The sequence below is a fragment of the Nicotiana tabacum genome, chromosome 21 (genome assembly GCF_000715075.1).
Source record: "Nicotiana tabacum cultivar K326 chromosome 21, ASM71507v2, whole genome shotgun sequence".
Lineage (NCBI taxonomy): Eukaryota > Viridiplantae > Streptophyta > Magnoliopsida > Solanales > Solanaceae > Nicotiana > Nicotiana tabacum.
Genome location: NC_134100.1, coordinates 89,065,753 through 89,089,749, shown reverse-complemented (window position 1 = coordinate 89,089,749; position 23,997 = coordinate 89,065,753). Strand labels below are relative to the sequence as shown.

At 32.5% G+C, this 23,997-nt stretch overlaps 1 protein-coding gene across 1 annotated transcript; it reads left to right on the top strand.

The window, feature by feature from the left end:
* Window positions 1-5,787: 5,787 nt before the first annotated feature.
* LOC107785375 (putative polygalacturonase) lies at window positions 5,788-14,150 on the top strand. Its single transcript, XM_075242006.1, has 5 exons — window positions 5,788-6,481; window positions 10,118-10,238; window positions 10,961-11,209; window positions 11,547-11,700; window positions 13,394-14,150. The coding sequence occupies exons 1-5, from the start codon at window positions 6,053-6,055 to the stop codon at window positions 13,917-13,919; spliced, it is 1,479 nt and encodes a 492-aa protein (XP_075098107.1). The 5' UTR covers window positions 5,788-6,052; the 3' UTR covers window positions 13,920-14,150.
* The last annotated feature ends 9,847 nt before the right edge of the window (window positions 14,151-23,997 follow it).

The following is a 23,997-nucleotide window of genomic DNA, read 5'->3' as shown; positions in this document are numbered from 1 at the left end:
GCTTGAAGCATGGTAGGCCTTTGGGTTCTAAGGATCGAAATCCTCGAAAAATAAACTCGACAAATGATCAAAACGATACTATAAAGGGATCTCCTGAAGAGACCTAGGATCTGATTAGTTCTGAGATTCCTGAAGAAATCAATGAACCGGAGACTCAAGTGAGCGAAGAATTTTTAATAAGTTCTACTGGTGATGAGATTAATTTAAATCGATCTGAAATAGTGGTGGATAATATTTTTACATATAATGTTGCACTTAACATTACGCAAGATAGTGAGAATTTTGAACCCCGATCTGTCTAAGAATGTCGACAAAGATCTCATTGGCCAAAATGGCAAGGGGCAATTCAATTAGAATTGAACGCACTTGCTAAAAGAGAGGTATTTGGACCAGTAGTCCAAATACATATTGGTATAAAACCAGTTAGTCATAAATGGGGTTTTGTGCGAAAAGGAATGACAAAAATGAAGTTGAAAGATACAAGGCTCGCCTTATCGCACAAGGATTCTCACAACAACCTGGAGTCGATTATGAAGAAATATATTCACCCATTATGGATGTCATAACATTTCGATACCTCATCAGTTTAGCCTTACATGAAATGTTTGAAATACATCTGATGGATGTAGTTACAGCTTATCTGTACGGGTCACTTGATAATGAGATTTACATAAAAATCCCTAAAGGATTTAAAATGCCTGAAGCAAATTCAAAATCTCGAAAAATGTATTCAATCAGATTACAAAGATCTTTGTATGGTTTAAAGCAATTTGGGCGCATGTGGTATAATCTACTTAGTGAATATTTGTTGAAAGAGGGTTACATAAATGGTGTTATTTGTCCATGTATTTTTATAAAGAAATGGCATCAGAATTTGTTATACTTGTTATTTATGTTGATGACATAAATCTTGTTGGAACTCCAAAAGAGCTCCAAAAGGCAATTGAATATCTTAAGAAAGAATTTGAGATGAAAGATCTTGGAAAGACAAAACTTTGTCTTGGTCTACAAATTGAACATTTAGCAGACAAGATCTTTATACATCAATCTGCCTATACATAAAGGGTCTTAAAACGCTTTTACATGGGCAAAGCGCATCCATTGAGTACACTAATGGTTTTTCGATCACTTGAAGTGAATAAGGACCCGTTTTGACCTCCAGAAGAGGATGAGGAACTCCTTAGTCCTAAAACACCCTATCCCAGTGCAATTGGTGCACTTATGTATCTTGCTAATGCTATAAGGCGTGGCATAACATTTTCTGTTAATTTACTAGCAAGATATAACTCTTCCCCTACATAGAGATATTGGAATAGGATTAAGCATATTTTGCGATATTTAAAGGAAACTCTTGATATGAGTTTGTTTTATGCTAATAAAGGTAGTGCAGATCTTGTTGGTTATGCAGATGCAAGTTATTTATCTGATCCCCATAAAGCTCGATCTCAAATCGGATACGTGTTTATATGTGGATGTACTATCATATCATGGCGCTCCACAAAATAATCTATTGTTGCTACTTTTTCAAATCATATTGAGATAATAACTATTCATGAAGCAAGCAGGGAATGCGTATGGTTGAGATCAGTGATTCATTTTATTCAAGAAAAATATGGTTTGAAATGTGATAAAAGATCCACAATTTTATATGAAGACAATGCTGCATGCATAGCCCAATTAAAGAGAGGATTTATAAAAGGTGATAGAACGAAACGCATTTCACTAAAATTATGCTACACACACGATCTTCAGAAAAATGGTGACATCGATGTGTAACAAATCCGTTCAAGTGACAATCCAGCATATTTGTTCACTAAATCTTTGCCAACTTCAACTTTTGAGAAATGGTATACAAATTGGAATGCGGAGACTCAAATATTTGGAACAAGGTTTTCATCAAGGGGTGAAATACACGTTGTACTCTTTTTTTCTTACTAAGATTTTTTCCATGGGGTTTTTCTTGTAAGGTTTTTAATGAGGCAGCTAGAATTACGTATTACTAAATATGTGTACTCTTTTTTCTTCACTAGGATTTTCCTCACTGAATTTTTTCTAGTAAGGTTTTAACGAGGCACAATATATTTTAATGAACATTCAAGGGAGAGTGTTGTGAAAATAATTATAATATGGATGTCCATTTATTACTCCGCTATAGATAATCTTCCTGAAGAAGATTATCCGTTTAGTACTCTATTGAAGTTTATCTACAAGCAGCTGATGCATGCATGTTGCTAGCAACTCGATTAAATAATTTGCAGCAACTTCTTATTAAACAGGTAGGTTGCAAGCAACTCATGCAAACAACTTACAAGCAGCTCAAGAAAGGCCTCGCAACAAGTGGCAGATCCAGAATTTTAAATTGATGGGTGCTCGCCGATAAAAAATCCAAAAGAAGAGAAAATATGAGTTTAGTTGTGGGTACTCACTCTATATTTAACTAACTATTTTTATAATTGCCTATGTAAATTTACTAAATCTGGTTAAAAGTAATGGGTGCTCAAGCACCCATAAGTGTCCATGTACATCCGCCACTACTCGCAACTGCTTTCTAAAAAACCTCACAACCAGTGTTTTAAAAGGCGTGGGCGTAAGGCGAGGCGTTTTACATATGCCTCAGCGAGGCGTAAGCCCCATATGTATTTAATTTTTAATATTTTATAAAATAATATAATGACAGTATAAACAGGTAAAATATTTTATTAAATAATATAATGACAGTAAATATTTATAAACAGGTAAAATTGCATAAAAATTGAAGATATATATGTGTGGGGGGTGCTCCATCCCCACAAAAAACTAATCAAAACAATCTATTATACGCTACTTACAAGCACAAGTAATTTGAATCTAAAAGAATAAAGTTTTCTATATGGAGGAACAAAAAAGATGATTAACCTGCAATTTGAACTTTGAACTTGCTGCTACGAAGGAGAATGAAGTTCTCTTTGTATTTGTAAAAAAAATTAAATATTCGTTGCTTTTGGGAGATACTAGCAAACTAGCGGACACGATAAAAAATTGGGAAAGATCATGAATTAGGGCTTCAATCAATAAAAAAGATCTTGACTTTTAAATTTAATACTTTTGAGTTCTTTTTTAAACCTTTTGAGTAATTACCAAACTGACTTTTGAGAATTTGGGTATTATATGAAGGACTTATTCAATAAATTTTATTTTAATTTGAAAAAGTCTTTGGGGCTTACTCCTCACTAAAAATCGCGCCTCGATCGCCCGGGCGTACGCCCCAAATTATTGGGCACACGCCTCTTGAGACTTTCGCCCCACACCATCGCCCCGAGACGTTTTTGGTACGCCTCGCCCCGAGGCTCGTCCCGAAAACGCCTTTTAAAACACTGTTGCTTCATTTCTTCTATAAATAAAGTAATTTTCAGTTTATTATGTACATAAGCTTGAAGTTGAATAATATATCATTTTCTCTCTATACTTGTCTTTACTTTACAATCTTTATTTTATAACAGTTTCCTATTTTTACCACCATTTTCTCACATATATTAATGACCCTTGCTAGGAATTCCATCATAAATGTAGTGGAATTTATAAAAGTTATGAATTGCATAATCGATTCTCACGTTGAGAAATTAAAATGTAAATTTTGATTTTTAAAACATTCTTCTCTTAGTTTTCACTCTTTCCTTTGTCTAACTATTATTCCGACGTGTACGTATGAAATAAATTGGATAGGTCATAATATCATATCTATCTCAATTCTCACATTTGTAACGAATTAGGTATTTTAACGAAAATTACTAGAAAAGCAACTTGGCTTTAAAAGGGAAAAATAAGTTAGCTAATTAAATTTCTTACCAAAAACTAAACAAGAAGCAAATCCAAAAGCCACCTGGTTTACATTTAAACTAGAGTTTTTGTAACTCATCAAACATAAAGATGTCTATGTGTTCTTGCTCAACAACCTTTATGTTAGTAATCATTTGTCTAGCTTAATTAACCTTTAATAAACTCCAACAACAATAACATACCTAGTGTAATTGCATAAGTAAGAGGTCTGAGAAGCGTAGAGTGTACGCAAGCCTTACCCCTACCTTTAAGAAAATAAATAGGTCCGGTAGATCTTCGGCTCAGGAGAGCCTTGGCTCAAGCCTTTAATAAACTCGCAAAAAACAAAAATCTTAAAAAGAACCTTTTTTTTTTTCACTTTAATTTTTCCATTATGTTAGTTTCACTTGTCTAGCTTAACCTTTAAAATTCTTCTGTTAGTTTTGCTATTCCTATAGCTCGACCACGTGACCTCTAATTAAGATAAAATGATCATATTTATCCCACCACAATCTCCGATAGGAATTCTTCTGCTATTCTCTAACCTGTGACCTCTGATTAAGATAGATGAATCATATTCATCCCACCACAGTTCTCGATAGAAATTCTTTTGCTATATCTAGAGCTCGAACTCGTGACCTCTAACTAAGATAGATGGATCATATTCATCCTGCCATAATCCTCTATAAGAATCCTTCTGCCAATTTTCGAGCTCGAACCCGTGACCTCGAAATTAAGATAGAGAGATCATATTTATCTCACTACAATCCTCGATAAGAATCCTTCTTTCTTCAAGCACATCACTTCAAACTTCAAAGACTATAAGAGGTAATATTTACGGACAAGTCAATTTATAAGGTGGAGAAATTTTTTGAAGAGTCCACTTAATTAAGCCTTTAAGGTAACGTTATTTGGTAGTTAAATTGATTATTTACATATATTTGACTCTTTCATTTATAGAAAGCAAAATTTGCACAATGATGTAGACTCAGTCATTCAGGGTGCCTACTATTTATAAGTATAATTTATTTTGTCATTTTAATAAAGTTTCTTTAACTACGAAATTGCTAAGAACAGTTTGTTGACAAAAAATTCACACCATATTGAGTGATGGTATTGTATTGTCTATTTTGCTATGATTGACAAATGCATATGAAAAAATGACACAGTATAGCCGCTGTAAAAATAATAGCCGAAAAAATATATAAAATTTATATATTTTTTGTATATATACATTATGTATGTTCGGCTAAAAGTGATAATATCACACTTCACTCATTTTCTTTAACGAAACTATTATTGTAGTCTAATGGAGTAATTAAGATTTTGACTTGTAATCATAATTTTCTTGTAATAACAATTTTAGTTTTCTCTTATTTAGTTACTCCTATTTAACATATAATATACACTACATTGCAAATATTTTTTCCCGTATCAAAGTAATTTAACTAGCTGTAGCAAGTTGATTGTTTTGCTTATTAGATAAAGATAATCAAGTTTAACTTATTACGGGAGTTATATAATTTTTTTGGTTTCCCATCCGATATTTGGTCACCGGAAAGTCCTATGTTGAGGGTAAAATGCTTTCTAACAAAGACGATTTCATACTCATGGGTGTCGGTACGTGCATTGGGACTCGATTAAATCCGAATTCGTATCGGAAAGTCCTACATTAAGGGTAAAGCGTTCCCTAACAAAGATGACTTCATACTCATGGGTGTCCGATAACTGCATTGGGACCCGAGTATTTGATTCGCATCGAAAAATCTCAAATTTGGGGTACAATGCTTTCTAACAAAGGCGATTCCATATTTATGGCTCGAACCTGTATTGGTTATATAAAATTATTTATTAGTTTTTGGAATTATAAAATCCTTAAATTAACTTCAATCATTGTTTGTAGATTTATTTACGAAAATCATATTGAAAAGATAAAGCAAAATCCCAAATGGATCAGGCTCGTGACACCACGTTCAACGCAAAACCTTTGTTTGGGTAAACACCCTCTTAATCAAACTAATTAACCATCAAAATTTCAAAACTATGATTTCTGCATCTTTCTTCTTCCTTTGAATGTACTCATTCCACTATACCTATCCCCATCTACCCTACCCAAGTACCCAACCATCCCACTGATCCTGACCACTACACTTCACCTTCCCCATTCTTGAACCCCTTTAATATTTCACTTAGCACATTATTCTTTAATGAAACAATATTGAGATCCCAACATAGAACTGGGTCTGGTTTTTTGGACATGGTGGAGACGGTAACGACACCATTTTGGTGGCGATGTACACAATTTCACCACCCGCGTCGATGGTTACCGGCAGTTTTCATAACCCACAAAGCCATTATCACTGCGCTATGGATCGCCTTTTTAGTAACCCTTTTCTGGTGGCAGATGGATTCTACTACTACCGGAATCTTGATTTTCCGGCGGGTTTTTCCGGCGAGGCAGCTTCCGAAGCTCCGGCATGTGGTGTTTAACTTGACGGACTTTGGTGGGGTTGGTGATGGCGTTACTGTAAATACGGCAGCGTTTGAGAAGGCAGTATTAGCAATTTCTAGAAAAGGTGGAGGGCAGCTTAATGTGCCACCTGGTTATTGGCTAACGGCTCCGTTTAATCTTACTAGCCATATGACTCTATTCCTTGCTGAAGGTGCTGTTATATTGGGTATTGATGTAAGTTTTTTACAGTTCTGTTAATCTATTAGTGTTAGAAGTTCTAATCTTGCACAATGAGCTCAAAAGTTTCTTTTGTTTAAGTTATATACATTGACAGTTTAAATCAATGTAATTAGAGTTGCCCGCAATTACTTTTTAGGTGACCTAAATATTTTTGCATATATCTCTCTTCCTTGCTGAAGGTGTTTTTATATTTGGTGTTGATGTAAGTTTTAACAGTTTTCTTAATCTGTGCAGCATTTGAAGTTTTAATCTTGCCAACTAAGCATGGTATTTAAATGGAGAAGGGTAGGGGGGGGAATAATCACCGAGTTTCGAAGGTTACTGTTGGCTCTAAGAGTTGGCGCCAAACGAATTTATGTCATAAAAAATTGTTTAATCTTGCTCGATGAACTCAGAAAATTACTTTCTTGATGTTTTGATTGTTCACCTCATTGTTCCCTTTCCTGTTAATTGTATATCGTTTCCTTTTTGATTGGCTTTGCTTAGACCTGTGATATCCATATTGTGCTTATTGCTTAGTGTTTACTTATGGAAGCCTTATTATTTATTGATGGAGGTTTTGGGGGGGGGGGGGGTTGGTTTATACTGATAGTCGAGCTAGCTTTAGGTGATTTGAGTTATTGGATTGATGAGAAGTGAAAGGTGATGTTGTATGTATCAATTGTTTGTAGCTGATGCATCTCATAATTTGTGTTAGAGGTAGGATTAGTGCAGTTTCTTGTGATGATGGCGGATGAGAATTCCATTTGTAGTATTCCGGATTGATCATGCACTGATTTTTCTGTCATGATCCACCTCGCAACATTCATCTACTGCTTCCATAGAAATTCTAAGTTTCTGATTTCGCCCTTACTGATATATACTTCTTAGGTTGATGATGCAATCCAATCTTTCTCTATAGACTTCTAATTTGGGTAGAATTATTTTGTTCTCAACTTTGCCTTCAATACATCTTAAGTTGTTTAGCACCTTTCTTGATTTGCTCATTAATTTCTTTCCTCTTTGTTGAGGACTGGCCTTTTCCTTTTGGTTTCTTTTCGACAGTCTTCAGCTTTTGATCCAATCTGTCCCTCAATTTTTGGCGTCCATTGATGCTTGTGGATAGGCATATGAACTATTAAATGTTTTTGTTCTAAGTATCACCTTTGCAAACACACAGTTTCTGGTTGTATTATGGGGTATAAGCGGGAGAGTGAAGGAAGAAAAATTGCTTTAATCTAGCTCGAAACTTAGTTTCACAAGGTAAAACCTTACATTAGGAGGCTAACTTGAATAAATCTTGAAGTTCAATGATTAAATATTAAATGCAAAGAAAGATTTTTCCTAATAAAATGTTGTTAAGTACAAAGCTGCAAACACCTATATTTCTAAGAAATCCCCTAATCACTGTCCAAATTCCATATTGAATTTTATTTATTGATTTTGAACACCAAAGGAAATTTTTGTACTAACTAAAGGTATTTAATACAAAGTTGGTAACACCTCAATCAATTAATACGCCTAAGTCGCAAACTACTCATACCTACAAAGATAAATTAAGAGTCTCATAGCTGCTAGGATTCAAATTAGATGAGTTTCCTAAATCCCTCGGGAAGCATAACATAAAAGAAGTCAATTTTGGACTAGAGATCTGTAGCATGAAAAGTTGTTTGCAAATAGTGCCTCACTTGTGATTGTTAACTTCTTTCCTAACTATGTTTCGACCTTATTCCTAACATTTCATCTGCATTCTTTATGGTTGTTGTCGACATGGACCTACAGTCTTTTTCTTTGATTTTTAGTTATATTCACCTCTTTTAATAGTCATTTAATTCGCTGAATTACTAGCTGCTTATTCTCTTTCAATGCCGATGCTACGGAGTTTTTATGATGTAGCTTCTATATACAATTGCATATGATCATGCAATTACTTTGCACCTTTGTCAATTGGCGATGAGAATGTAAACTACAACAAGTCAACAACTACTACTCCTCAATGCAAAGTAAGTAAGTGGCATTGACATATGAACCCTCACTATTCATGTTGCTCTACTTGGACCCGTTTCATTTCAACATTTCACAGGTTCTGAGGTTCTCTACATTTTCTTCAACCATACAAATTTCGAAACATACTAAAATGACTCTTAGCTACCCTATTCCCATGTAAGAATAGCATCACGACTAAGCCTTAATCCCAACTAGTAAATGGGCCTATATGGATCTTTTGCTTCAAATGTGTCCTATTTTTCTCTAAATTTGCATAGATTCTGAGAGCTTGTAGGGTTTTAAGATAACTTCCTTATAGTTTTCGGTTTATCTTGTCCCTTATTAATACCTCAATCATTATGGTATCACACTTACAGACTGGTGTATTTGGATGAACATGACCGTAACATCTCAAGCGATCTTATCTTAATGCTAAGTGCACCTTCTGTCAGATGTGATCATCTTTTATGTTGTCTAACCTTGTATGAGCATACATCCATCTTAACATCATTTTTGCAACGCTCATCTTGTGGATACTTTTCACCTTAGAGACCCAATATTTATTCTCATATAACAATTTTAGTTTCACGATTGTTCTATAGAACTTGCTTCACTTTTCTCGGCATCCTCCTATTGCATTACATTCCCTTAGCACTCGTCCACTTCGACCATCCTATTTTAATTCTGTGTTACATCTTCATCTATCATACGGTTCTCCGAGAATAGAGCCTAGCTATCTTCCTTTCCCAAATTTTTTCAGCATGGTTTTACGATCTTCTGAAGCCTTACTCGTAACCTGGAGGTTGTTATACATTAAATATCTGAATGTCCGGCTGTTATATCATGCACCCTTTCTTATTATTCAGATGGAACAAAACATTGGTTTGTATTTGCTCTGAACATCTGGTGTAGCATGCAGTCTACAGTCTACTAGGAGTGAGAACCTTGAGAATACTCTCCTAAGGTTGTTATGCTGATATAAAGCCGCATGATGCTTGCAGAACTCTGTAGTTAATTCATCATCTTTTAAGTATGTTGACCGTAACAAATTCATGCAAATGTAAGTGGTTTCAAGTGCAAATCATTTCAGGGGACAAGCCAAATGGAAAACGGCTGTTTTGTTTTCTGGAAACAAAGGACTGTTTTTCGAAACATTCCTTCTAGTGCACACTAATCTAATTCTTCCACAACCACAACCAAACACACATTGTTAAAACCCAAACCAAACAGTTTTCTGATTGGATTGTTGAGTATGTGTGTGTGTGCCAGTCATGATATGGAGGTGCATTAGAATAGTCCAGATTGTTGTGGAAACGTTGTGTACAAAATAAGAATTCTTTACCCAAAAAAAATTGGTTGGGCGCACTAGTTAAGAAATATCCATTTACTTTAAGTTCTGAACAGTGTTGTGTACTTTTTTGTGTGGAAACAGTTTTGCCTACAAAACTCAGTTTGGGCTGCTAGTTATAATTTCCAAAAGGAAGGTGAAATGACAATTTTGTCATTACATTGGTATTTTTCAGCCAACTCATGGAAAATAACTTGATAACCTCTCATCTAAACCATGAGTATACCTCTTCTAATTGAAACCTTTTTTGTCGTTTTATTAGAGAATTAACAGAAGCTATTTTATTTATGTAACTCTATTTGTATATATGAACACAGGACGAGAAGTACTGGCCTCTCATGCCTCCATTACCTTCATATGGATACGGAAGAGAGCATCGTGGACCACGTTATGGAAGTTTAATCCATGGCCAAAATCTCAAAGATGTAGTAATCACAGGTCAGCCTTTTGACCCTGACTTCCACCCTGAGCTTCACTGAAACAGCAAGTATTTTAAAATTTAAAGCCCTTGTTTTTAAATGCTTAGAACTATCTTATATTCTTATCCTTTGATTACGTGTTGCTATCACTGTCATTGTTTTCTGTAGATTGGATTTATCTGCTTTTCTCGGTCGTATTTTCTGTTGGTTAAGTGATACAAATCATTGAGATCGTTCATGTAACAAGTCCATGTATGATTTTATAGTCATGGTTTTTCTCCGGCGGCCGTCAATACTGGTGCTTAGTCAACAGATGCTCCATATCCACTGCTAAAGATATATAATATTATTTTTTAATTGTATTTGGGAACTATTGTCTCTTTAATGATGGGAACTTGGGGAGAAAGTGACAATCCAAAATTTTCTTGGTGCCATGAAAATATAAAGTGCTATTTTCTTATTAATTCCATCTCCCTAAAAATATCAGAGATATTTGGCAGACAAAACTTAACCACATTTTTAGTTGCTTAATTAATTCTTCCTTCACACATTCATCGATATTCTTTATCAGATGTGCTACATGTTCCTAAAAGGTCTAGTAATGATATAAAGGCAGTTTGTACCTACTACGTGTTCAAAATAACTTAAGCAGATTTTCTAGATTGAAGTATCCTGAATGTTTGTGTAAGTATAAAGGAATAGCCGCTGATCTGATTATACATATGTTGTTCGCGTTAACAGGGCATAATGGTACCATTAATGGGCAGGGTCAAGCATGGTGGAAGAAATTCCGGCAGAAGCTTCTTAACCATACCAGAGGACCGCTCGTGCAGATCATGTGGTCTACTGACATAATAATCTCAAATATAACTTTACAAGACTCTCCCTTTTGGACGCTCCATCCATACGACTGCAAGAATGTAACAATCAGGAACGTTACAATCCTTGCACCCATTGCTGGGGCTCCAAATACTGATGGCATAGATCCAGGCGAGTCTTTGATAGGTTCAATTTTTCTATATCTTGAGCTAGTAGCCTTACATTGAGGAATTTCTAAAAAAATTGAATCTAACAGTTTTCTTCTTTTTCTTGATCTGGTTAAGTCATCTGTGAGAACAATGACATTTTAGACTGAGCTCACTTTTCGTTTCATAGACTCTGGTTCTTTAATCAAATCAATATGGAAGGAAATATATATATATATATATATATATATATATATATATATATATATATATATATATATATATGCATTGCAAGATTAGCTTCAAGAGACATTAAGATTAAACTCAAATAAGCTCTTGTTGTGTTTTAATGGAGTGAACAGATTCTTGTGAAGATGTGTTGATAGAGAACTGTTACATCAGTGTTGGTGATGACGGCATTGCAATAAAGAGTGGATGGGATCAGTATGGAATTACTTATGGACGGCCTTCTAAGAATATACTCATCCGAAACCTTATTATTCGTTCCAATGTCAGGTGAGTTCTCCATCTAGGCATATGCACTTACATTTCTTTTCACGGATTGGTCGTTTCTGACAACAGTTGCATTTCTGGCTGTATTATATTTGCGTGAGAAGTTAAATCTATATTTTCTTGCATCTGAATCATGATTTGGGGCAAATGTTCATTGAGTATTGACAGTTGACCTGCGGGTCAGTCACTTGATGTCTTGATGGTTTGAAGAGGCACGACTCTTTTTATTAATGACAATTTAGTAGAGCCCCACAACTAATTTTAGACTGAAGTTTAGTTGATGGATTGATTGACTGATTGATACCATTTAAATAAAAGATCTAGCAGCAATTCACAATAGAAACTAGTTTAGTTTAACACCCGTATGTGACATGCTATGCCTTATATATTAAACTAGGGACGAACCGAGTGCCGGAACCACTTGTATTCAAGGGTGTCAATTGACACCCCTTTGCCGAGAAATTACATTGTATAGCTAGGTAAAAAATTCTTATATATATATATATATATATATATATATATATATATATACTATGAGCCCGTTTGGATTGGCTTAAAAGCACTTTTTAACTTTTGGAAGTGTTTGGCAACAAAAAAAAGAATAGCTTACAAAAAGTTAAAAACTGCTTAAAAAAAGCCAAAAGCAACAAGTTGGTTAACCCCAACTTTTTTCAAAATTGGCTTAAAAGAGTGTTTTGTTTTGACCAAATATTTTACTTTCTTATCCCTTATAATTTTTCTTATTTCCGAAATTACCCCTCGGGAAAAAACCCTAAAGCATACGATTTCTCCTCTTTTCTCCATTCTTGCAGCCACTCCTTTCTTCTTCCTCTTCTTCCATAACCTTCCCCAATTAAATTATTCACAACTAATAATTTAATTTTTCTGTATGAGTCTCATGACCCTCGTTAGGACCCTTTGTTAATCTTCGATTTCTATTTGTTTACGTCAGATTCATTTAGCATATGTACGTCAAGAGGGATTTGCTAGGTGAATAGGTACAAATTCAAAATATCCCAATATATTTGGAATATCTAGAGGAAAATCTGTTTACTTCTCTCTTGTTGTAATCTAGTAGTGTTAAAAGATCAGCTTAGAACATATTACAATGGATTTATTCAAAATTAAATATATTGCAGTAATCAGCTCATTTGTAATGTTAACAGCTTTAAAGATATTTCTGTCATTTTAACAGAAAAAGTGCTTATCAGCACTTGTTTACCAAACACTTCAACAACTTTTTTTAAGCTTCAATACTTTTAGCCAAACATCATCAACAACAACAACCCAGTATAATCCCACTAGTGGGGTTTGGGGAGGGTAGTGTGTACACAGACCTTATCCCTACCCTGGGGTAGAGAGGCTGTTTCCGATAGACCCTCGGCTCCCTCCCTCCAAGAACTCCCCACCTTGCTCTTGGGGTGACTCGAACTCACAACCTCTTGGTTGGAAGTGGAGGGTGCTTACCACTAGAGCAACCCACTCTTGTCAACCCACTTTTAGCCAAACATGTAAGTGCTTATTTATAAAACAAGCTCCAACACTTAAAAAACTACTTTTTTCCAGCTAATCCAAACGGGCTCTATATATTGACTTCCTTTGGCTTCTTTGTGGGTTTACTTCTTTATATTTTGACACCCTTTAATGAAAATTCTGGCTCCGCCGCTGAACTAACCCTGGCTGAATGACATGGCAGCGCTGGTGTATCAATAGGAAGTGAGATGTCCGGTGGAGTGTCAAATGTAACTGTGGAAAATGTCCTTATCTGGAACTCGAGACGTGCTGTACGCATCAAAACAGCGCCTGGAAGAGGAGGATACGTTCGAGATATAACGTACAGGAACTTGACATTTGAGAATGTTAGGGTGGGAATCGTCATCAAAACAGATTACAACGAGCATCCAGACGAGAGGTTCGACCCCAAAGCTGTCCCTGTACTGAAGGACATAAGCTACACATCAATCCATGGCGAGGGAGTGCGCGTACCTGTTCAAATCCACGGGAGTAAAGAAATCCCGGTGAAGAACGTTACTTTCAGAGATATGTCAGTTGGGCTCTCGTACAAGAAGAAGCATGTATTCCAGTGTGCTTTCGTTCAAGGTCGTGTTATAGGTACAATCTTCCCCGCCCCTTGTGAGAACCTCGATCTATATGACGAGCAAGGACATCTGATCAGACGTTCTGATTCTCAAAACGCGACAGACATAGATTATGACATTTGAAATGGTTCCATATCCATTTTCCAGGGCCAATTTCTCCCACTGCTCCTCAGTTCAGTTAACTACCATTGCCATTTTTTTTTCTTTTTCTGAATACATATTCCTGCATTATACATACATAAAGAAGTCCTTTAATGTATTCAAATCCACAGATCCAATGTAAAGAACAGCTCCTTTGTTACTGTACAGAATCTTAGTTCCATAAAGGTAATGTCTTAGCATCTTTGTTTTTTCTTTTCTGGTTTCCCACCCGGTGTGCGGTACTTGCATTGGGCCCCAACTAAATTCAAGTTCGCGTCGGTAAGTCCCACATTGGGGGTAAAATGCTCCCTAACAAAGGTGGCTTCATACCCAGGGCTCGAACCCGAGACCTCCCCAACCCTTGTTGGTGTTTTAACATCTTTGTGGTAACATTAGTTTGGCTATTATTAAGTCAGTAGAGAGCAATGTTTTTCTTAGGAGTAAGTGACCAAGATTATGACCAAAGTTGAAATTAGAAATTTCTTATTTTCTGGTATTCTCACCATTATTTTCAACAGTTTTAAAGCTATATTGGTTTCTCCATTACCTTTCATTTCCCACTTTTAGCCCATTGCTAAGTTTTATTTATGTTTCAAATTTTCTTGCAAGTTGTTGCATATATTACTTGAAGAATCAAAAGGCTGGTCTTTTTACTACATCCCATACGAATTATTTTCTATTTTCATTGTATTTACTTAAAAAAATCCTCAAAATTGTTATTCTAATTTTGAACTTTTTGGCAGTCTGTACATGTAAAAAAATATATTTATATAAAAACAGAAAAATATGCATGATTTCTGTTTTTGGCCACATTTACCATTTGGCCATATGTGAGCTGGATCATTGTCTATAAATTATTATTCTTTCAACAACTTTTCTTCCTTTACCTTTTTCTTGGAAGCTACATTTATCGCAAGATTTTCAGATATAAGACAAATCTGGTTATTTTATATTGTGTCCCATTCCCACAAACAAAATATATATTAAATATAAAGAAAAAATGCTATTTATCTTTTTTGTAACATAATGTCATTTTCTTCCAATCAGATTATAATATCAAGAAAGGATGAGTATCATAATTTCCTTTACAATCCCCAGAAATCCTCTGTCTTCAAATGTTAAACTCAACTTTCGTTTTCTATATGCCAGTTTTTTGAACTAGCAAGAAAACTGCTCTCTTTACCAAGTAGTTTGATCAATTTTCGGAACTAAATCTAAAAAAAATAATTTACATCTTAAATTATAATTTTTAATATTCAAAACTTACATTGAAAGTACAATAATTTGCAGTTTCGGTCGTATTAAAATGGTAAAAGGATGGATTTATAAAAATTTGTAGTTCAATTTAGTTTGACACTCAGAAAGTGAAAAATGATTACATGGTTATACATCAGATAATTAAAAGATAAATCTCAAACTAAAAGCTCTTATAAACAGAAGTTATGAAAATTATGTGTATTGAACTATTCAAGTTGCATTCCAATTTATAGCTAATAAAGCAATTGAAATGGACTATCTAGAGAAGTAGTTACTAGTGGATTTCTTCCAAATTTAAAGATATAAATTTGTTATCGCTATTTTCTATTGAAATAATTATTGGATAATGCTGAGTAATAGCTGATGAATGCCATACAATTAAAAACTTCCACGTAGTTAAGCGTGGAGATAAGAAAATTATTTAAAACTGAGAAGGTCAAGTAAGGAGTCCGAAACAGAAGCATGGTGGAAGTAGCCTAAAAGGAAGGAAACACCATTTTATAACAATGAAAATTAAAATAAATACATGTTATCCATTTGTTAGCGAAGAAGGTTAGTAAGTAGTCGGGCGTGTCATTTTTCATGCAAGTAGTAGTAGTATTATTGGTCTTATATTTTCTTATTCGCAAAAATCTATTACACAACAACAACAATAACAACCACCCAGTATAATCTCACAAGTGAGGTATGGGGAGGGTAGGATGTACGCAAACTTACCCTTACCCTGGAAGGGTAGAGAGACTGTTTCCGATAGACCCTCGGCTAACGAAGGTGAAAGAAGCCTTGATAGCAAGACAAATAATTAGAGAACTAAATCGAAGATAGCAACAGAGAATATGAAAGAGGTACTGATAACAAGTAATAACAAGACAATATATTTAGAAAACTAAGTCCAAGACAGCAAACGAGAATATGAACGAAGTACTGCTAGTAAACTACGGAATTAGCAAGAAAATCTATTACCATATGTTATTTTTCTTCCCTCCGATTTTCTTATCTTATCTTTGTTATTGTTACTGCCTCTTTTTTATCTTTTCTTGAGGCAAAGGTCTATCGGAAACAATCTTTCTACATTTACAAAGAAAGAATAAGATTTGCGTATACAATACCTTCCTCATACCTAACTTTATGAGATTACATTGAATTTGTTGTTATTGTTATCGTACATATTTTCCATATGGTATCTGGAACTCATTATTCAAACTAATTCGAATTTATGTTGAGTATCAACTATTAAAAGGGAAGCACTCCTATGAGGAGCTTGTCCATTGCTAAAGTTGGAAACAAATTACTAGTCAATAAAATGATACTCTATAGTTACAGGATTAAAAATTTTAATGAGCAAAAAATTCACTCTATTCCACCCTAAATCTATTTTTAAAAAGGAAGTATGACCATTGCACAAAGAGGAAAGAGATAAATCTGAAGTTAAAAAAGAATGAGATGTAGAGGTTCTTTTGAAAGGTCATTGTTTGAAGATGTTTCTTGGAAATTTCCCCAAATGTACAACACTATTCCAGATTAGGAGTGGAGCTAGAAGCCGACCTACGGGTTTGGCCGAATCTATTAGTTTTAGCTCAAACCCTGTCTATATATTAAGAAATTTATTAAATATTTATAAAAATTAGATTCATAACTCAGTTACTAAAATCTGATATTGCTATTATAAAATTAAAAACTCATAAAGTTCAAATCGTGACTCCGCCTTTTTTCTAGATTTGACAACTTACATTTATTTAAAATAAGAAATATTCAAATGCTGTATTCAATGAGTCACCGATTCTTACTTTGTATGAAATGCCTCCTTCAACATGTGCTTATACTGTATATATTATGATTCCTTTTCCTGTTACAATGTCCCCCATTTTTCTCTTTTGCTCATTCAACACGTACAGGCTCACTTATTCTAGCTCAACATTAATAGTCAATATTATCATAATTATAATAATGATAATTATTATTAAATCAAGATCAGAAGTTTCAGGAGTAGTTTCACTTTCGCATATTAACATTTCAAATATAAGGATAGCTCTAGTGGAAGAGTTGATCCGAACATGGTATATGTAAGGAACAATAATTACTATTTATATTTTCTCTCCTAGGGAACGTACGGAAGGAAAATACGTTTTATGTTCATTCTATTTAGTACAATATAAGACAAAGTCCTTTCTTATTTTATTCTCTTACTGGATAGCAAATTCTTTATTACCGACTTTTTATGGTTGATAGCAACAATAATAATAATAATAATAATAATATTTATTATTATTAAAAGAAAATTGTTAGTGATGTACAGCAGAAAATTAAATTATAAATAACATAAGGAGTACAAGTTGGTGGTGGTGGGCTATATAACATATTTAAACTACAGTCAAGTATCTTTATAACAGTCTCGTTTGTTCCGATATTTTTTAGCGTTTATAATAAATAGCTATTATATATCTATAACAATATTTGATGTTTAAATATTTTTGGCTGTGGTAGATAAAAATTTCCAAAAAATAATTATTTTTTTATTTTTTAATGTTACATATAAAATATAAAAAAAAAAAATAAATCAAATTTAACATCTTAAAAGATATGTATATTTAACTAGTTAAATATTGAAGAAAATTTATACATTAGTAATGAATTCATAACTAAAAGTAGGGGTGTCAATGAATATTTAAAAACCGACTAAACCGACGAACCGAACCGATTTTTAGGTTTCTTTTAATAAAACTGTAGGTTTTTATATAAATCTATAACCGTACCGATAATTAGGATGGATTTTTTATTTTATGAAAATAAACCGAAAAAATACCGAACCGTACCGAATAAATTTACATGGGAAACATATATTAATATTAAAAATAATAAAGCATTAAATTTTTCCTTGAGCCTTGAAATTATAAAAACGATTACAAGAATAGAACATATATTAATATGATTTATGAGTAATCTATTGCGGAGAAACTGGAGTTTTTATTCCGCTCCTCGTGCGTATTTAATTTTACCAGCATGGAGAGATTTTGGATAGTAACTTGTAAGATGTGAAATCTTTAACTCTCAAGGACGTAAAGAAAACAAATAAAACATTGATATTAAACAAACTTTAGGACCAAAATTAGCGATAAAACAGAAAACACCTAGTGCATATTAATTTGTTCAAGATATATGGATTAGTGAAAGGGCTGGGATTTGAAAATTTTATGACACAAGGTAATCTAGAGATTATGAGTAGCAAACTACAATGTATTGAATTTTCGTATGATTTAAATTTATATTTTTAAATATTTAATATTCTATAGACTTTATTCTTGGGTTTGAGCTTGCTTAATATCTTTCCACCCGTGTGATTTATATTTCTTTGTCTTTGCTTAGTTTCTTTTACGCTGCTATAGAATAGTTGATGGATCTACACTCTGATCATCTTTCATGTTTTCTTAGTTCATCACCTTTTAAATAGTAAAATTGTGTAGAGAGTTTTGATAAGTCATATCAAAGTAGGTATGATTATTGCATTATGCTTCTACTAGTGTCTTTTAAATGACATTTAAAAAAATATCAAAAATTAACCGGACCGTACCGATACCGGTACCGATACCGAAGAGAAATCGACATAATTAGTACGATTTTTAAAAGTTTAATTTTGGTTATACATCATAAAATAACCGAAAAATTGATATAGTACAAATTTTATAAAATAACCAACCGAATCGAACCGAACCATTGACACCCCTAACTAAAAGTATAAAGATTTAAACTCTAAGGCAAACATTTTAAAGCTACCTAAAAAAAATAAAAAAATTCAAGATTGATGGAAGAACTTTGTAATTATAGCTTGTTTTGTAGATTTCGTCTCTTATTAGCGATATAACGCTTGAATTGGTGGAGATTCATTTTTAAATTTCAGCAAAAAGGTATCGAATAACTTTCTCTTGAAGAAAATCTAAGAGCTTAATAGTTAAATTAGCTATCTAAATATTTTTTGAAATTTGCCCAATAGAAAAGATATCATATGAAAATCTTCAAATTTTATATCTTATGCAAGATAGAAACTTTGTTTATTGAAAAAGATTGTGTGCATATTTTTAGAATTATTATTAGTAATCTTAAATATTCTATATGGTTGTTATAGAGGGTAATTTTACAAAGAGCGGTCTGCCATCAATATGGTTGTTGTTATTATAGATAAAAAACTGTTATAGAGAGGTAAAATATAACTAAAAAAATCGGTTCTGAAGAAAACTTGGCTTTTACAGTGAATGAGTGTTATATATAAATATTGTTACAGAGAGATCTGACTGTATTAATTAAACTATATTTTAAGCGTAAAAACATTGAATAAGCCATAATAGGCTATAGCTTTTAGATAAAGTGTTTATATCTAAGTCATATATTTGAAAAAAATACGGAAAGTTCGAAAATAAACAAGACCAAATCAACAACACGTTATTATCATTTATCCATCTAAGGACGCAAAGAAAGAATTGGGGTCAACAATTTTGTTTTTATTTTTAGAGTCAACTAATTTGAGTGGATGAACTCATATAACTCATATTCGACGTGAATTGCCATTAATTAAGAGATTATATTTACTTAGTCAAACACGTGAGTGGATTATATACATCAAATCTAGAAAACTTGAATTTTCAAGTTTTACATGTAGTTGACTAATTAAACTATAGTGGAGGCATCAGATGATAGCAGTAGCGGATGCAGGATTTCGAGGCATAGTGGTTCAACATATATATATATATATATATATATATATATATATATATATATATATATATATATTAAACTTTATGTATACAGTATAATTTTCATATGGAGATATTTGAATACTCGATTGGTGCCCCTCGAGCTCCGTCTCTAGAGATAAGGTATAATTTTAATCTCTTTTGGTATTAATTTTTGAGTTGATTGCTAGTTTGTTTTACACTGCTTAAGTTTTCGTTTCTTTACATATCTATTTTGTGCTTAATTTTGTCATATACATTTATATGTTCATATAAAGTTTTAAGTGTATTAAAATGGTATGCCACGACTCAAGACCATATGGCCTTCATCATACTCATGTCTTATGTTCTCTGTTATCATATTGTGTATTATTTAGGTCAAATAAAACTACCATTTTAACTTCTCAAATATAATATCTATCATATAAAGTGAATCGAAAGGAATAATCTGGTAAAAATTAACATTAGGGTTGACATGAATATTGTAACAACTAGATCAATGGTATGTTTGGCTAACTTCTAAAATGATCTTATATTTGAAAACTGATTTTTTCCAAAGTACTTTTGGCGAGAAACAATTTATATTTGGCTAATTAATTTGAAAAATATTTTTGAGCAACAATTAATATTTGGTCACGTTTTTAATAAGTGTTTCGAAGTGTATTTTTTCCAAAAGTATTTTTGGAAAGAAACTACTTTTTTGTTTCTCAAAATCTGCTTCTACTTCTATTCAACTATATTTTTTTTCCTTCTAAAAGTTTGGTCGAACACCCTAACTTTGAAAAAAGCACTTTAGGCCCAAAATAACGTATTTAGGCCGAAAAGAAACTTGACCAAATGTGCTACAAGATTCTCCTAATTGTAGCTCTATTTTATAAAATTTAGGTTTAAGAAAGATAATCATTTCTTTTATATTCTCTTTTTTCTATTTCCTATAGCATTCGATCCAAAACCCCTACAAAAATAAAAGAAAATTGACGAGAAAGAGAAAAAGAAAAAGAACAAACTATGACGTGTTTGGGTACTAACTATCATCAGTCATCAGTCATCACAAAATCCTTTCAATGAAAGGACCGAATCCAATGCCCATTCTGTACTGTCCTCTATCTATATGTCACGTGCAAATAGGTGCAACTTTAATTGATGTCGATTTTAAATTGAATTTTTATTTTTATGACAATACAACAATAATGAGAAATAAATACTACAAGAAAACATAAGCACAACAATAATGAAAAGAGAGGTGAGAAACCATAAGCATAACAATAATAAAAATAAAAAGAAGCAATAATAATAAGATGACCAAAGCGAAAGAAACAACATCTAGTAATAGAAATTTAAGAATATAAAAATACGAGAATATGTGCTATGCTACTACTAGGGGTGTACATGGGTCGGGTTGGTTTGAAGTTTCTAATTACCAAACCAAACCAATTATAGCGGGTTATTAAATCTAAAGACCAAACCAATAAAAGTCAGATTTTTTAATCTCAATTTTTTTCGGGTTTTCGGGTTGTTTCGATTTTTTTTCCCCATAAAGTCTTCATAGCACAAAATATAGAATTTGTGCTCCAAATATTTCTTTAATCCTAATAAGACAGAACTATATAAGGTATTTTTTAATAAAATAACATAAATATGAGATGATTCATGACATTGTACTAAAATATTCAACAATAAAGATGAGAAAATTACATAAAATAAATATTATTAATAAGCCATAATGAAAACAAACATAATTTAAAATTACTAATAAGTTGCTAAAATAAGTACGACTAATAAGTACTATTATTTACTTGACTAAACACTAAAAGAAAAATAAGTTATGCATTTTATCTAAACCATGAAAAAACTAAAAAATAAATATCCAACACTATTTTCATTCATAGTACAATTGAATTGAATGTCTTTTATTATCATTAGTATTGATTTGATTTTGGTTTAGGATTTATTTGAGTTACTAACATTTATGGACTATAAAACTTATTGGAGCATCCAAAAATTATAAGTCCAAGCTTGAAATAATATGTTAAAAGATAAAATTATGAAAAAGCATAAGAAATATTTATAAACTACACTATAATAAATATTTTCATGTATTAAATATATTTAAAACTTCTATACCTATAATGTCGGATTGGTTTGGTTTCGATTTGATTTTTTTTTATTTAAAACCAAACCAAACCAAATATCGTCAGTTTTTTTTTTCCAACACCAAACCAATCAAACCAAACCATAGTCGGATTTTTTTGTCTCGGTTTGACTCGAATTATCGGGTTGGTGTGGTTTGTCGGTTTCATTTGTACACCCCTAACTACTACTACTGGTATGAGTACGAAGAACACTCGGTTACCGACTACCTTCTACTCTAATTCTCGACCTGCACCCTCCTATTAGTAAAACTTAGTAGAATACGCTCGACTACCGTTTACTTATTTTTTTGACAATGATATAAGTAAAAAAAACATAAACCTTTTTTTTAACGATAGCTTCCGAGCAAGTGTGCGCACACAATTATTTTGCCAAATATCTAACACTTTCTGTCAGTACAGATAATATATAACTAATATTGTCCATCAAAAATTAGGAAAATAGAATGAAATCATACAGTATTTTTTTTTTTGTTTATGTTCAAATTTGAAGTTTGATCTTCAAAAATTTGCACTCGCTTCACTAATCAATAGGCCATAGTACTTCGATGCATGAGATAAAAATATAAATTATCTCTTGTAAAGTAAGTAATAATTTTAAACGTGTCTAGTTAAAGTAATTATGAGGTTTTAATGTAAGATGCTATTAAGATAACGATGACATCTAAGATTCAAAGATTATGAATTTAAGTCTTATATATACATAGGGCTTGACATGTTTATTGTCTGTTTTGATTATTGTTTCTTCTATATTTGTTTGGTTCACTTGTTGGTAATGCTAAATTGCTAATGATACTAGCATTAATTTCTTCTTTTTAATAATGTTATTAATAATTATATGTGGAACGAATTGACTAGGTGGACAAAAGAAAAGGAAACTCAATTTAAAGGAATTAACATATCAATAGTTGTAAAGATAGATTTAGTTCCATATAGTTTTATGAAGCTAAACAAAAAACTCAATTTTTGATGGTAAAAACTTACTCATATCACGTGTTTACATTAAATTATTTTAATTTATTGTGATTAAGTGATAAATTAATGATAAGAATGTATATTAAGTAACTATAATTTCATGATAACTATATAAGTAAATACATGAGTCATGTATTTATTGAATTGATATAAACACCCGATTAAATATTTATTATTTTTGACATGTTTGATACTGAAGCAGTGTCCAAAATTGAACATTATAAACCCTGATAATTTTGAGTACTTACATTGAAACCCCTTTAGTTTGGCACTAAGTCAATTTTGTAATTTATCAAATGAAAACGTCTATAATGTCTTAAAGATTGATTATATTATTTTAGTAAATTCGAACAAAAACTACAGCTTAAACTTAAAAACAACTAAATCACTATAAACTACTAGCTAATTTTTTTTCCCCAACTAAATTCAAACACACACTAACATAAACAACTATTTTCAAAGGGAAAAAACGATTTTATTGCAAGGACAAATATAAAATGAAAAAACAAAAGAAAAAAAAAGAAGAGGAAAAGTAAACGAAATGAGAAGGAGGGTAGACATCGTAAATATAAACAAAACAGAGGGTAATTTGCTAGTGACCGAACAACGCGCAATATACACAGTTGTATCTTTTTTTGAGACGTAAAAGAAAACGTGTTTGATTTATGGATTACTTTTGTTTTTTCTTTGTTCATACTTTAATAACTCCATTTCCTTTTCAAATCAATACCTTTTTTGTATTTGAACCAAAACAACCAAACAAACAAAACCACAAACAGAGTTTTACTACATTAATGTACTAAAAACCCCACGTGTTCCTCGTTCATGCATTAATTCTTACAACAGATAGGAATACCCACCCCACCCCCTCTTACCCACCCACCCCCATCACTCAAACCCCCTCCCCCCTATATCTTTTTTTCATATATAAATACACATTGTACTCAAAACAGA

Bases quoted from the DNA above. Each gene is read 5' to 3' on its own strand.
- LOC107785375 (XM_075242006.1), top strand. From the start codon at position 6,053: ATGGTGGAGACGGTAACGACACCATTTTGGTGGCGATGTACACAATTT. The intron at 6,482-10,117 runs GTAAGTTTTTTA...ATATGAACACAG, and splicing joins CTGTTATATTGGGTATTGAT to GACGAGAAGTACTGGCCTCT. The intron at 10,239-10,960 runs GTCAGCCTTTTG...TCGCGTTAACAG, and splicing joins CAAAGATGTAGTAATCACAG to GGCATAATGGTACCATTAAT.